At 35.8% G+C, this 15,719-nt stretch overlaps 1 protein-coding gene across 1 annotated transcript; it reads right to left on the bottom strand.

Annotated features, from left to right (window-relative positions):
- Positions 1 to 495: 495 nt before the first annotated feature.
- Positions 496 to 9,161, bottom strand: LOC145068247 (uncharacterized). Its single transcript, XM_079015205.1, has 3 exons — positions 8,352 to 9,161; positions 5,559 to 6,101; positions 496 to 519 (listed from the first exon to the last, which is right to left on the bottom strand). The coding sequence occupies exons 1-3, from the start codon at positions 9,159 to 9,161 to the stop codon at positions 496 to 498; spliced, it is 1,377 nt and encodes a 458-aa protein (XP_078871331.1).
- Positions 9,162 to 15,719: the final 6,558 nt, after the last annotated feature.

Below are 15,719 nucleotides of genomic sequence, written 5' to 3'. Positions count from 1 at the left end.
TTGTAGGTGTTGCTGATGCTGTCCAAAAAGAAAGTCTACACTTCTGTGTAAGTAACTATTTTATTCTGTTCTTGTTCCATTGTCTAGTGATCACCAGGAAATACGGGTAGCTGCAATGAGCTGTATTGAAGGTTCAACACAAAAAATATGGGTACCTGCAATGAGCTGTATTGGATCTAGTTAGCTAATATTTGAGTCGCCTTATAACATTTTATATTACCTTTTCTACAGGGAGAAGTGCAATATGGAGTCATTTTCTTGGAGAAGTGCAATATGGAGTCATTAATTAATGTCTCTTTTTGTGAAGTTAAGTTTTATGGTTGTCACTTGATGTCTATTTAAGTTATTACATATCATATACATCATGACCAAACCAACATATTGTCCAAAGTACCCTGTATGTAAACTTTTTTTTTTTTCTGTTTTACCAATAAATTCTATGTTTATTTGTAATAGTGTTAGCACATGAATTAAAGTGTTTTTATGGAAATTATCTTAAGGTGCATACATATATGTTTCCTGGAAAAAAAAATTGATAGAGATGTTAAAGAGCCATGATAGAGAGGTTAAAGATAAAGAAAGAGAAAGACAAAGAAAAAGAAAAAGAAAAAGAAAGGGAAATTAGAGAACCTGATCGTGATCGTGAAAGCAGGTATTTTTTTATGTTCTTGTTCTCTCTTTACTTTCTGTTTGTATTGATAATATGTGCTTTATGCTTTGTGGCAAGTATCTCTCTTTACTTTGACATGAATAATTATTAATACACCAATAACTTGTTTAAACAAATAGAAGAGTGTATGACAATAGAGGCAGCATGAAATGTTCAAATACCACTAATGGCCCACCATATTTGTCACACCCCGCTAAAGCGGAAACGCAAGGTATGACAGCGATAACGGTTTCAATGCAAAAGATAAAGATACATCACCATAGCAATATTTAAAAGTTTACAACCCATAGCTTCAAAAGAAACAAAATACAAGTTTTTCAAAATAACATTGCTCAAAATATAGCTTCATAATAGCTTCAACACGATGCAGCATGCTCTATGATGATGAATCTTTACATCCACTTACTAATTACTTCCTGAAAAAGCATGTAAAACGAGCGTCAACTATGAAAATAGTTGGTGAGTATCACAAGTTTATAAAAATCGAGCGTACAATAAGGCTTTTCGTAAATACGAGTACATTGCTTCAATGATAAACAAGTTGATTGCTATTAATGAATACAAGTTTATTGCTATAACGAGAAACGAGTTTGTATGTGTATGAGCAAACAATGAGTCTCAACCAAACCTATGACTGAAGCCCTATCGAGATCTATGCTTATCGTTCCATAGATGAATATGGTATCATGCACTCCAGCGATTCGGGCGAGTGAGGAGTTGTCAATTCCTAATAGCGCTATCCATAATGACCATTGGCTCAAAGAGTTAATGGTTAGAGATAAGGGAAGGGCCTTAGTACGATAAGTTCTCATGTTCCGTGTTGCATAGACATACATAAAGAAACATAGCAATACAATAGCAATCGTGTTTGATACAAATCAATTTAAATACAACATACAAATAATAGTTTTTCTGGACATGCTTTTCCACCCCAAAACATAAAACTGAAAATAGGGGAGTGCGTGAATACTCACGATGTTTTGTGTAGACACAAGCAGTACTTCGGGATGCACCAACGTCTTACTACCGGGATCCTACGACATCAAACACACGCACTAGTGAGTTTCCATGTCGATATCTAATGCTAATATACTAAATTCTACATATAGGGAAATGCCAATTTATGTTTTAGTATTGGATTTTATATCAATTAGTTACACTTTTTCTGAAGTAATGAAATTCTATATATCGGGCGATTAATTACAACCTTGGAATATAAACTTTCCAAATTTTTAAGTCCTTATTACAACATAAATTCACGAAAATAGCATTCGAGGGATAAAAATTCTCAAACTTTTTATTTAACTGCTATTACACATTACAATGCTGGGAAAAATATAAAAATGGATTTTCAAGCTGTTTAATTATATTTTATGATTTATGGGCATTTATTCCAATAAAAATTGAAATAAATAGAAAACAGTTTCCGAAATTAGCCAAACTTTTTATTTAATTGTTATTATACATAACTACACTGGGAAAAATATAAAAGATATTTTTCAGTGGTTATTTGTATTTTTCCTTGTTTTATTTCTTTAAATAGTCATTAATTAAAGAAATAATATTAAACAGTTAAAATAAATCACCATAAATTTTTGTAACATCATTTACAGTATAAATATCCTGGGAAAAATATAAAAAGTGGTTTTCATAATGTATAAACCGGTTTTGGGTATTTATGTATATTTAAGTGTATTTTAGTGCAATTAACTTTAGAAAATAAGAGAAAAATAGTTTACAGTAGAGAAAAATATTCAAAATTTTTATGTAACCTCCTACTGTATAATATTATATCCTGGTAAATGTTCATGAATTTTGGATAATCAGAACTATTTTTCCCATTTTTAGACCATTATAATTACCAAGAATTGGTAAAAATAGTAAGACATGATGAAAAATCTTGAAATTATTTTCTGAAGTCACCCATAACAGTTAAGGTATGCGAAAATTGTTAGATACAATTTTCATATCCTCTAAGGTGGTTTTGTAATTTATCATGTCCTAAATAAAAGAAAATTAGAAATCGTATTAAACAGTAACAAAAATTTCTGAAATTTGGTTAGGGGTCATTATTCCCCATAAGTATCATCCATGAATTTATTTAGGATTTATTGACCTCTGGAAGTATTTTATATGATTTATGCCCTTGGTTTTAGCAATAACTCTAATAAATCAAAGAAATAACAAAAGCTCTTGAAATTTTCCAGATTATCTCATGCATGCAAGGGCTTTCAAAAGGAAAAATGTAAAAAAATGTATTCAGAAGAGAAATGAGGGTAATGATTCCAAACAATTTAAGAAAAGTTGCATGCAATAATGCATGAAGTGTAGATGTGGCTGAAGTTCATGAATTTGTGTAGCCCATTCTGTGAGGTTTTAAGCCACGAAATTTCAACCATCATTCACTAGATATGTTAAGTTTCTAAGGTATTTTTCCTCAGATTTATGGTTGGGTTTAAGGCCATTGTTTAAGCAAGATAAAAATAGTGATCACAGAAAAAGAGCTGTATGCGCAACCTTTTTGTAAAATCTGCCAAAAATCGGATATTTAATATTTTACAGTAAGACCAGTTGGGTTTGAAAGTTAATTCGTGGAACTAACCAATACAAAAAGAATATCATGATTTGGTTAAGAAATGACTGAGTTATGACTGTTCAAAGTCGAACAAAGTAATCTGGCAGATTGCATGTTTGCTTGTGTGCATTATTAAGGTATTTCAACAAGAACATCATGCATGTCTTTGGTAAGGCCCGATTTCTAATACATGCATGGAATGAATGAGCATCCAAGATGTACTAGAAATGGTTTAAATGCTTTTGTTCATGCATGAACACAAAAGAAATGGAGAAGAACATGAAATATTAGGTTTTGATGTCACATGACCATATGTGCATCTTTTCCACTCCTTGCATGGGTTTGATCCCGGATTTTCACCATCTTTAACACATGCATTGTGTTATGGTGAGAATCTACAAACCACAAGGGGAGAATAAAGATTTCTAGCCATGGAAAGGCATAGAATCCGAAAAGTAGAGAAGATTAAGAAGAAATGAAGTTTAACCATGAACTATGGAAGAAGATGTTGTTGTTTACCTTGGTTTTGACCTTGAGAGAAGTAGGAACACTTCAAGGGCTTCAAAGTCTTGAAATTTGGCAGAGAAATGAGAGGATTTTCGTGAGTTTAGAGAGAGGGAAGAAGAGAGTGAAGTGTGTGAAGAGAGTGAAGTGAGAGAGTGAAGAGGGAAGAGGTGGAGTAAAGGTTTAAGCTTAATGATTGTGTTTTGGGGAAGAGAGAGGGCATGGGGAGAGGTGATGGCCGGTTTTTGCATGCATTTTGGCCTCCTCTCTCCTAAATTTTAAACTTTATAAAATTCCCTCCTAAATCTTTATAAAAATCCTAATTTTATAAAAGTGTTTATTAAGCAAATTTGGATTTATTTAAAATCTTGTTTTCAACAAATAAATTATGATTAATACTTGGTTATTTAATTTCTATTTCATTGACTATAATTCATAATTTGATTAATAAAAATTTGATATTAGGAAGTTTATAGCCAAATTTTATAAAGTTTTTAAGCTTTATAATTTATAACTTTGGATTTTTGGCTCTTTAGGGTTTTTGGAATATTGTTTGATATTCAACAATATGTTGAAGTATAATTAGAATGTTTTAATTTATTTTTAGAGTTTTATACCCTATTTCAATTATAACAAAGCTTGAGGCTTTATTAATTATAGTATTGGCATTTCCTATTGTAGCTAAGCAACTTACTAGAATTGTAAGTATCAAGTATATTAGTCCTAGACCTCAGTTGGATCCTAGTTTATGCAAGATTTTTGACCTAATCTATACTACTAGGTCATGGCATGTTGTGCATGAATGGTTTTTATAGAGATGCATGAGTCCGAGAATGACCTGAATTGGCAGTTGTCACAGTATCCCCCACTTAAAAAGAATTTCGTCCCGAAATTCATTCTATGTCATCGCTTGTCATCGCAAGGGAATAGTTGCGGATACTTTTCCTTTATGTAGTCCTCGCGCTCCCAGGTGTACTCCGGACCGCGTTTTGAGTTCCATCGAACTTTCACAATCGGGATCTTACTCCGCTTAAGTTGTTTTACCTCCCTGTCAAGGATTTCTATCGGTTCCTCAACGAAGCTCAGCTTATCATTGATCTTAATTTCCTCCAGGGGTACTATCAATGTTTCGTCGGCTAGACATTTCTTAAGGTTAGAGACGTGGAATGTGTCGTGAATGGCGCTTAACTCTTGGGGCAATTGGAGTTTATATGCTACTGGACCAATCCTTTCAAGGATTTCAAAGGGTCCAACATATCTCGGGCTTAGTTTTCCTTTCTTACCAAAACGCACAAGCCCTTTCCAAGGCGACACTTTTAAAAGTACCTTGTCTCCTACTTGGAATTCTAATGGTTTTCGACGATTATCCGCATAACTTTTCTGACGATCTCTAGCAGCTTTAAGCTTATCCTTGATGATAGCAATCTTGTCAGATGTTTCCTGGATAAGTTCGACTCTAGTCAACTGTCTGTCTCCGATTTCTGTCCAGCATAAGGGCGAACGACACTTGCGTCCATACAATGCTTCATATGGAGCACATTGGATACTCGTGTGGTAACTGTTATTGTAGGAAAACTCAATTAGAGGTAAATGAGTATCCCAATTTCCTTTGAACTCAATGACACACGCTCGTAGCATGTCTTCCAATGTTTGTATTGTTCTCTCTGTTTGCCCATCTGTCTGAGGGTGGTAAGCTGTGCTCAAATCTATCTTGGTTCCTAGTGCCCTCTGTAACATCCACCAAAATCGAGATGTAAAACGACTATCTCTATCGGAAATGATAGATAGGGGTACACCATGCAGAGAAACAATTTTGTCGATGTAGATTTGGGCCAATTTTTCCATCTTGAAATCTTCTCGAATGGGGAGAAAGTGAGCAGATTTCGTCAGTCGATCCACTATAACCCAAATTGAGTCATGACCTCTAGCAGTTCTAGGGAGTTTGGTAACGAAATCCATAGATATTTGCTCCCATTTCCATTGGGGAATTTCAGGTTGTTGCAACAACCCGGATGGTTTCTGATGTTCAGCTTTGACTATTGAGCATGTCAAACACTTCCCAACGTACAAGGCAATATCCTTTTTCATTCCAGGCCACCAATAGTACTCTTTAAGATCCTTGTATATCTTATCTGCTCCAGGGTGGATGGAGTATTTAGATCGATGAGACTCCTCTAGTACCATGTCTCTCAGGTTATTAACCCTTGGAATCCAGACCCTGTCTTTAAAATAACGAACTCCATCAGGTTTGGTTTCAAATCTTTCTTCCAAACCATGTAAAGTTTCGCCGGGAAGATTTTCCTTGCATAACGCTTTCTCCTGGGCATTAATGATTTGAGATTTCAAGCTTGTCTGAATTACCATTCCCAAAGCTCTCACATGGGAAGGTTTCACTCTTTCTTTCCTACTAAGAGCGTCGGCTACTACGTTAGCCTTTCCTGGGTGATATCGTATCTCACAATCATAATCACTAAACAACTCTACCCATCTTCTCTGCCGCATGTTTAACATTTTCTGATCCAGGATATGCTGAAGGCTTTTGTGATCAGTATAAATGGTGCACTTGGTTCCGTACAAATAATGCCTCCATATCTTAAGGGCGAAAACTATTGCTCCTAGTTCTAGATCATGGGTGGTATAATTCTTCTCGTGCGGTTTGAGTTGTCTGGAAGCATATGCAATGACCTTATCTTTTTGCATTAGCACACATCCTAATCCTTGATGAGACGCATCACAATACACCACAAAGTTCTCTGATCCTTCTAGTAAAGCCAGAATTGGTGCATTGCACAGCTTGTTTTTCAGGATTTGAAACGCCTCTTCGTGTTTCTCTTCCCAGAGAAATTTTCTATCCTTTTGGGTCAAAGATGTTAATGGTTGAGCAATCCTAGAGAAATTCTCAATGAAGCGTCTGTAGTACCCAGCTAATCCTAGGAATTGTCGTATTTCTGTCGGGGTTTTGGGGGCCTCCCATTTCTTGATTGCCTCTATCTTAGCTGGATCTACATGGATTCCTCTTTCGCCGATCACATGACCAAGAAAATGTACTTCCCGAATCCAAAATTCACACTTAGTGAACTTGGCATACAATTTCTGTTCCTTCAACAGCTCCAACACTAGCTTTAGATGTCTATTGTGATCTTCTTTGGTCCGCGAGTAAACAAGTATGTCATCGATAAATACAATTACAAACCTGTCTAGGTATGGTCTACAGACCCTATTCATCAAATCCATGAATACAGCGGGTGCGTTCGTTAGTCCAAAAGGCATGACTAAGAACTCATAATGTCCATAACGGGTTCTAAATGCTGTTTTGTGAATGTCCTCTTCGTGAATTCTTAGCTGATGATACCCTGACCGAAGGTCGATTTTTGAGAAGTAGGAAGCGCCCTGCAACTGATCGAACAAGTCATCTATTCTAGGGAGGGGATATCGATTCTTGATTGTCAACTTGTTCAATTCTCTGTAATCAATGCACATTCGGAACGAACCATCTTTCTTTTTGACGAATAACACTGGGGCTCCCCAAGGTGAAGAACTTGGTCGAATAAACCCTTTGTCTAGAAGTTCTTGAAGTTGTCCGGATAGTTCTTGCATCTCGGATGGTGCAAGGCGATATGGTGCTTTTGCTACCGGTGCCGCTCCGGGAATTAAGTCTATCCGAAATTCGACCTGTCTATAAGGGGGTAGACCGGGCAATTCCTCCGGAAATACTTCGGGATAGTTTTGAACCACCGGAATCTCCTTGAGTTGCTTAGCTTCTGGTTCTCTTTCTAGCACGTGGGCCATGAATGCAATACAATTCTTCTTCAGGTACTTGTGAACCTTCACGCTTGATACTATGTTTAAACTTCTTCCTGGCTTCTCACCGTGTATGATAAGGGTTTCTCCATTAGGGAGAGGCACTCTAATGACTTTCTCATAACAACCAATGTCCGCTCTATTTTTGGATAACCAATCCATCCCTACTATCACATCAAAACTACCTAGCTCTATAGGAATTAGGTCAATGCTAAAGAGTTTATCAGCTAAATTCAAAGTACAACCAGGAATTATATCACTAGCCCTAATTTCATACCCATCAGCAAGTTCAATAGCATAAGCATTCCTCATCTTTACCGATTTCAAGCCAATTAACGGTCTAAATGCTAAAGAAACAAAACTCCTATCTGCTCCCGCATCGAATATTACTGATGCAAAATGGTTGTTCAGGAGGAACGTACCTGTTATCACTTCAGGGTTCTGACGAGCTTCTTCTGCACCAATCACAAAGGCTACACCTCTTGGCTGTCCAACTTGATTTCCTTGAAAGTTTTGCCTGGCTTGGCCTTGTCCATTGTTACCAGGTCCATTGTTCAGTTTGGGGCATGCTCTACGGAGATGATCAGTACTCCCGCACTCGTAACATGTCCTTTTTCCCTCCTTATTCACCTTACAATACTTCGAGTAATGGCCTGATTGCTTACAGTTTTGGCACACCGGGCAAGCTCCCTTGTGATGGAAGTTACACTTATTGCACTTAGGAAGCGGCCCTGAGTACTGCTTTCGCTCCTGCACTTCTTGTCCTTGAGTTTTCACTGGTTCTTGCTCCTGGGCTCTTACCATAAAGTTTCTTGAGACTTTCTGCTTCCTCCCTGACTTGCCTCCATACTTCTTCTCTCCCTGATTTGCTGGCTTCCTCTTGCTACTAGAGCTTTCCTTTGCTGATGCTCCCATCCTTATCACATCATTGGTTAGTCGATTTGCTAGGCTTACTGCACTTTGAATGGTAGTTGGGTTTGCTGAGGTAACCATTCCCCGAATCTCTGGTGCCAGACCCCAGATGTAACGATCTATCCGTTTCTCCTCAGGAGTAACCATGTGAGGTACTAGTTTTGCTAGTTCATGAAATCGGACTGTGTACTTCTCTATTTGTGTTCCAACCATAGAATGGTTCCAGAATTCAGATTCAAGTTTCTGAAGTTCATCCTTGGGACAATACTCCTCTATCAACAGCTTCTTTAGGTCTTCCCAAGTTAGCTGATATGCTGCTGTACGGCCTCGGGTTTGCACTAGAGTATTCCACCAGGTTAATGCCCTATCTTGGAATAGGCAAGATGCATACTCAACTTTGTTGCGCTCGAGGCATTTGCTAATGTGAAGGACCGACTCCATGCTGTCAATCCATTTCAGCAACCCGACCGCACCTTCCTTTCCATAGAACTCCTTAGGTTTACAGGCCATAAAGGACTTGTAGTTACATTCTCTTTCATTGCTTCCCCGGTTTCCTCCACTACTTCCTTGGTTAGCATTAAGTCCTGCAGTTACCTGAGTAACAATGTTTGGAATTGCTTCCAAGAGCTGTTGTGCTACAACTTGAGCAACATCGAGTGTTTCGTTCTGTGGGCGCCCGCGACTAGGCCTGCCTGACATGGTTCTATGACACAGGAGAAGAAATACGTATAAATACATAAAATAATGTATAATATTTAGTTCACTACTATTTTGAAAACCGCAAGTGTTGTCAAACTAATGGTTTGCATTAATACTATGCATATAGGTTTTAGAAAGGAAAGAAAAGAAAAATCTCTTTTATTCAACTATTTACCAAATAAATTTTAGGGTTTGACCTCATAGTAAAAGTTTTCAAACATAAAATAAAATTTTTCATTACCATTTGAAATAATCTTAAAACCAAACCAATACATCAATCCCAAAATAAAGTTTTAAATATTTTTCCCAAAAGACACCCAACATGGGTTTTCATTTCAAAACAAAATAAAACAAAATACTGAAATCAGAACCAAAAGCCAATCGCTATCCCAACAAGAAGCATCAACACCACAATCAGGAACAGCCCACCAAACACATAATATGCTGTCATCGCATGACCTGCCTCTCGTCTAGCAGCACTAGCAGTGTTAGCAGTCTCCATCGAATGCTGATACAAGATTTCCATTCCTGCCAAGACTTCATCCAAAACTTCTCGATGCCCAGCTATCACAGCGAGACTGTGACGTAGGCCCGCTGCTATCGACTGCAATCTCCGGGACTCCTCAGGGGTCATACCTGGCTGTCTGACAGGTATCCCTATGACTTGCTGACGTGAGGGTGCTCTCGGTCCTGCATCGCTGGGTCCTGCTCCGCTAGGTCCTGTCGTGCCATGTCCTACTGTGCTGGCGGGTATCCTTCCTGGAATGGGAACACTCTTCCTCGCCGTCCTCCGAATGCGAAGTCCATAAAGCGGTGGCTGTGGCAACACCGATGTAGGTGATGCCTCGCGTCGTTGACTCGGGGCGTCGTCATTGCTGATCTCCACTGAGTTCCCAGTATCTTCCGTATCCTCTGATGGGTCTTCTTCTACCGAGGCGGGGAGATTACGTCGAGGAATAACAGTGACGTAGCCGGATTCATCGGCTGAGGCGGTAGCACGGGAAGATGACGATATTGACATAGTGGACTGTGACATAGTTTCAATGAGATATGAAATAAATGACAATGCATGCCTATAATATGCAATGCTTACACACACCAAAATTAACCTTTTGAAATTTTGAAATAAAGTTTTCTCAAATATTTTTGTTGAACATATTCCCCTTATAATTAGCTCAAGCTTTGTATAAATCTTTTCTTAATTAAACATAGGTGATCAGGCTATGTTTAATCGAGGTCCAATAATACAACTCCCGACCTAATTATATTAGTAATATGTTTGATGTAAAAAGAATTTCTTTGTAAGTTTTAGTTATAGGTTGTGTTTTCTTAAAGAAAAACCGATGTTCTCTATAACTTTAGCTCTGATACCACTTCTGTCACACCCCGCTAAAGCGGAAACGCAAGGTATGACAGCGATAACGGTTTCAATGCAAAAGATAAAGATACATCACCATAGCAATATTTAAAAGTTTACAACCCATAGCTTCAAAAGAAACAAAATACAAGTTTTTCAAAATAACATTGCTCAAAATATAGCTTCATAATAGCTTCAACACGATGCAGCATGCTCTATGATGATGAATCTTTACATCCACTTACTAATTACTTCCTGAAAAAGCATGTAAAACGAGCGTCAACTATGAAAATAGTTGGTGAGTATCACAAGTTTATAAAAATCGAGCGTACAATAAGGCTTTTCGTAAATACGAGTACATTGCTTCAATGATAAACAAGTTGATTGCTATTAATGAATACAAGTTTATTGCTATAACGAGAAACGAGTTTGTATGTGTATGAGCAAACAATGAGTCTCAACCAAACCTATGACTGAAGCCCTATCGAGATCTATGCTTATCGTTCCATAGATGAATATGGTATCATGCACTCCAGCGATTCGGGCGAGTGAGGAGTTGTCAATTCCTAATAGCGCTATCCATAATGACCATTGGCTCAAAGAGTTAATGGTTAGAGATAAGGGAAGGGCCTTAGTACGATAAGTTCTCATGTTCCGTGTTGCATAGACATACATAAAGAAACATAGCAATACAATAGCAATCGTGTTTGATACAAATCAATTTAAATACAACATACAAATAATAGTTTTTCTGGACATGCTTTTCCACCCCAAAACATAAAACTGAAAATAGGGGAGTGCGTGAATACTCACGATGTTTTGTGTAGACACAAGCAGTACTTCGGGATGCACCAACGTCTTACTACCGGGATCCTACGACATCAAACACACGCACTAGTGAGTTTCCATGTCGATATCTAATGCTAATATACTAAATTCTACATATAGGGAAATGCCAATTTATGTTTTAGTATTGGATTTTATATCAATTAGTTACACTTTTTCTGAAGTAATGAAATTCTATATATCGGGCGATTAATTACAACCTTGGAATATAAACTTTCCAAATTTTTAAGTCCTTATTACAACATAAATTCACGAAAATAGCATTCGAGGGATAAAAATTCTCAAACTTTTTATTTAACTGCTATTACACATTACAATGCTGGGAAAAATATAAAAATGGATTTTCAAGCTGTTTAATTATATTTTATGATTTATGGGCATTTATTCCAATAAAAATTGAAATAAATAGAAAACAGTTTCCGAAATTAGCCAAACTTTTTATTTAATTGTTATTATACATAACTACACTGGGAAAAATATAAAAGATATTTTTCAGTGGTTATTTGTATTTTTCCTTGTTTTATTTCTTTAAATAGTCATTAATTAAAGAAATAATATTAAACAGTTAAAATAAATCACCATAAATTTTTGTAACATCATTTACAGTATAAATATCCTGGGAAAAATATAAAAAGTGGTTTTCATAATGTATAAACCGGTTTTGGGTATTTATGTATATTTAAGTGTATTTTAGTGCAATTAACTTTAGAAAATAAGAGAAAAATAGTTTACAGTAGAGAAAAATATTCAAAATTTTTATGTAACCTCCTACTGTATAATATTATATCCTGGTAAATGTTCATGAATTTTGGATAATCAGAACTATTTTTCCCATTTTTAGACCATTATAATTACCAAGAATTGGTAAAAATAGTAAGACATGATGAAAAATCTTGAAATTATTTTCTGAAGTCACCCATAACAGTTAAGGTATGCGAAAATTGTTAGATACAATTTTCATATCCTCTAAGGTGGTTTTGTAATTTATCATGTCCTAAATAAAAGAAAATTAGAAATCGTATTAAACAGTAACAAAAATTTCTGAAATTTGGTTAGGGGTCATTATTCCCCATAAGTATCATCCATGAATTTATTTAGGATTTATTGACCTCTGGAAGTATTTTATATGATTTATGCCCTTGGTTTTAGCAATAACTCTAATAAATCAAAGAAATAACAAAAGCTCTTGAAATTTTCCAGATTATCTCATGCATGCAAGGGCTTTCAAAAGGAAAAATGTAAAAAAATGTATTCAGAAGAGAAATGAGGGTAATGATTCCAAACAATTTAAGAAAAGTTGCATGCAATAATGCATGAAGTGTAGATGTGGCTGAAGTTCATGAATTTGTGTAGCCCATTCTGTGAGGTTTTAAGCCACGAAATTTCACCCTTCATTCACTAGATATGTTAAGTTTCTAAGGTATTTTTCCTCAGATTTATGGTTGGGTTTAAGGCCATTGTTTAAGCAAGATAAAAATAGTGATCACAGAAAAAGAGCTGTATGCGCAACCTTTTTGTAAAATCTGCCAAAAATCGGATATTTAATATTTTACAGTAAGACCAGTTGGGTTTGAAAGTTAATTCGTGGAAATAACCAATACAAAAAGAATATCATGATTTGGTTAAGAAATGACTGAGTTATGATTGTTCAAAGTCGAACAAAGTAATCTGGCAGATTGCATGTTTGCTTGTGTGCATTATTAAGGTATTTCAACAAGAACATCATGCATGTCTTTGGTAAGGCCCGATTTCTAATACATGCATGGAATGAATGAGCATCCAAGATGTACTAGAAATGGTTTAAATGCTTTTGTTCATGCATGAACACAAAATAAATGGAGAAGAACATGAAATATTAGGTTTTGATGTCACATGACCATATGTGCATCTTTTCCACTCCTTGCATGGGTTTGATCCCGGATTTTCACCATCTTTAACACATGCATTGTGTTATGGTGAGAATCTACAAACCACAAGGGGAGAATAAAGATTTCTAGCCATGGAAAGGCATAGAATCCGAAAAGTAGAGAAGATTAAGAAGAAATGAAGTTTAACCATGAACTATGGAAGAAGATGTTGTTGTTTACCTTGGTTTTGACCTTGAGAGAAGTAGGAACACTTCAAGGGCTTCAAAGTCTTGAAATTTGGCAGAGAAATGAGAGGATTTTCGTGAGTTTAGAGAGAGGGAAGAAGAGAGTGAAGTGTGTGAAGAGAGTGAAGTGAGAGAGTGAAGAGGGAAGAGGTGGAGTAAAGGTTTAAGCTTAATGATTGTGTTTTGGGGAAGAGAGAGGGCATGGGGAGAGGTGATGGCCGTTTTTTGCATGCATTTTGGCCTCCTCTCTCCTAAATTTTAAACTTTATAAAATTCCCTCCTAAATCTTTATAAAAATCCTAATTTTATAAAAGTGTTTATTAAGCAAATTTGGATTTATTTAAAATCTTGTTTTCAACAAATAAATTATGATTAATACTTGGTTATTTAATTTCTATTTCATTGACTATAATTCATAATTTGATTAATAAAAATTTGATATTAGGAAGTTTATAGCCAAATTTTATAAAGTTTTTAAGCTTTATAATTTATAACTTTGGATTTTTGGCTCTTTAGGGTTTTTGGAATATTGTTTGATATTCAACAATATGTTGAAGTATAATTAGAATGTTTTAATTTATTTTTAGAGTTTTATACCCTATTTCAATTATAACAAAGCTTGAGGCTTTATTAATTATAGTATTGGCATTTCCTATTGTAGCTAAGCAACTTACTAGAATTGTAAGTATCAAGTATATTAGTCCTAGACCTCAGTTGGATCCTAGTTTATGCAAGATTTTTGACCTAATCTATACTACTAGGTCATGGCATGTTGTGCATGAATGGTTTTTATAGAGATGCATGAGTCCGAGAATGACCTGAATTGGCAGTTGTCACAATATTCCGGGTAACAATTGTTTTCCCTGGGCCAATAGAGACATCAAATGCACCTGCTACAAGCACAACATCCAAGGAGGTTAGTTTCATATCATGTTCCATCACCTGCTGCTAAAATAATGCCTGATATTTGTTATAAAGGGAAAAACTCCAACAAACTATGCCCATTGTTTCATATTAGGTCCTTATGGGTTGGTAATAGCAGGTTTAAAGGTTAAGTCAACTTTAAAATGTTGACTCTTCTATAGCCACAAAAACACTTGTTCAATGACCTAATGTGGACACAAAAAAGTTCCTGACTAATCTGGGACAATAGGTATAGTTTTTTGGAGTTTTTACGACTTTACCCCTGTTATAAATTCAATGGCATGTTGATTATTTTGTATCGTGGATAGATAAAATCTGATGAATACTAGGATATTTGTGTCTAGGATTGAATTGCACATGCACTCTTCTGGTAGAATTTACTAGAATTATATGTACAATATATAACAGTCTCCCATTTGGTAATGAATTGTTGCTTCCAAAACAAAAAAAATTATCATAACATGTCAAAATCAGTTGCCAAAAGCAACCATGTGTAAGTTTTACTTGCAAACACAGTTTATTATACCACAAGAGTAAGCTTCAAATTGATCATAAAGTTGAGTAATATATAGCAGTCTCCTATTTGACTTTTTTTAGATTCTTTATGATTTGTATTTAGTTTAATCTTCTATCCAAACCAAATTATCCTTGAAAGGAGTTATTAATGATCATCATTTTTGGCGCATCTTGTGAAATTGTTCATAGTTGGGCTGTTAATGTTCCTGTTTGTTTTCATTTATGCAGGTAACAATTTTGTTGAAAGGACTTACGAATCAAATGTTAATGGTAACAAGTTTAACACTCGAGTCCATACGATTAGATGTTAATGGTAATGTACAAGTTTAACACATGTGTCTTTGTCATACATACAGATTAAATGCAATGGATTGTATTTTTTGTATATGATATTTTATTTTATGTTATGCAATGGATTGTATTTTGTGTATATGGGATTTTATTTCTATTATGAGAGATTAAATGCAAATTTAATTTATAAATTAATAAATATATAAATATATTTAAAAAAAAAATTAAAATAACGATACGCAAAAATGTGTGTCGTCTTCATTTATGACATGGCCTTTCTTGACTGGGGCTTCCTTGATACGCATTGTGTGTCATAAACACGCGCGTCGTAAGGTTTCGACACGCAAATGTGTGTCGTCTTCCTTTATGACAGGGCCTTCCTTGATACGCATTGCGTGTCATAACCGCGCATCGTAAATGCGCGTCATAAATGTGCGTCGTAAATGCGCGTCATCTATAGACGATGCGCAAAAGCGCGTCGTCTCTCTATATGACAGGACCTTCGTTGACGCACATTTGCGCGTCGTCTGAG

Source organism: Lactuca serriola, chromosome 8 (genome assembly GCF_051521515.1).
Source record: "Lactuca serriola cultivar US96UC23 chromosome 8, Lser_US96UC23_V15, whole genome shotgun sequence".
Taxonomy (NCBI): Eukaryota; Viridiplantae; Streptophyta; class Magnoliopsida; order Asterales; family Asteraceae; genus Lactuca; species Lactuca serriola.
The sequence above is the reverse complement of the archived record's forward strand: the minus strand, read 5'-3'. Positions and strand labels throughout refer to the sequence as shown.

What these genes read in the sequence shown, in the direction of transcription:
- LOC145068247 (XM_079015205.1), bottom strand. Translation starts at nt 9,161, where the DNA reads ATGTCAGGCAGGCCTAGTCGCGGGCGCCCACAGAACGAAACACTCGAT. An exon ending in AAGTCTCAAGAAACTTTATG is followed by an intron (nt 6,102 to 8,351) that starts GTAAGAGCCCAG and finishes ATGGTAATTCAG; the next exon opens with ACAAGCTTGAAATCTCAAAT. An exon ending in AAATCTACATCGACAAAATT is followed by an intron (nt 520 to 5,558) that starts GTTTCTCTGCAT and finishes TTTTTTTTCCAG; the next exon opens with GAAACATATATGTATGCACC.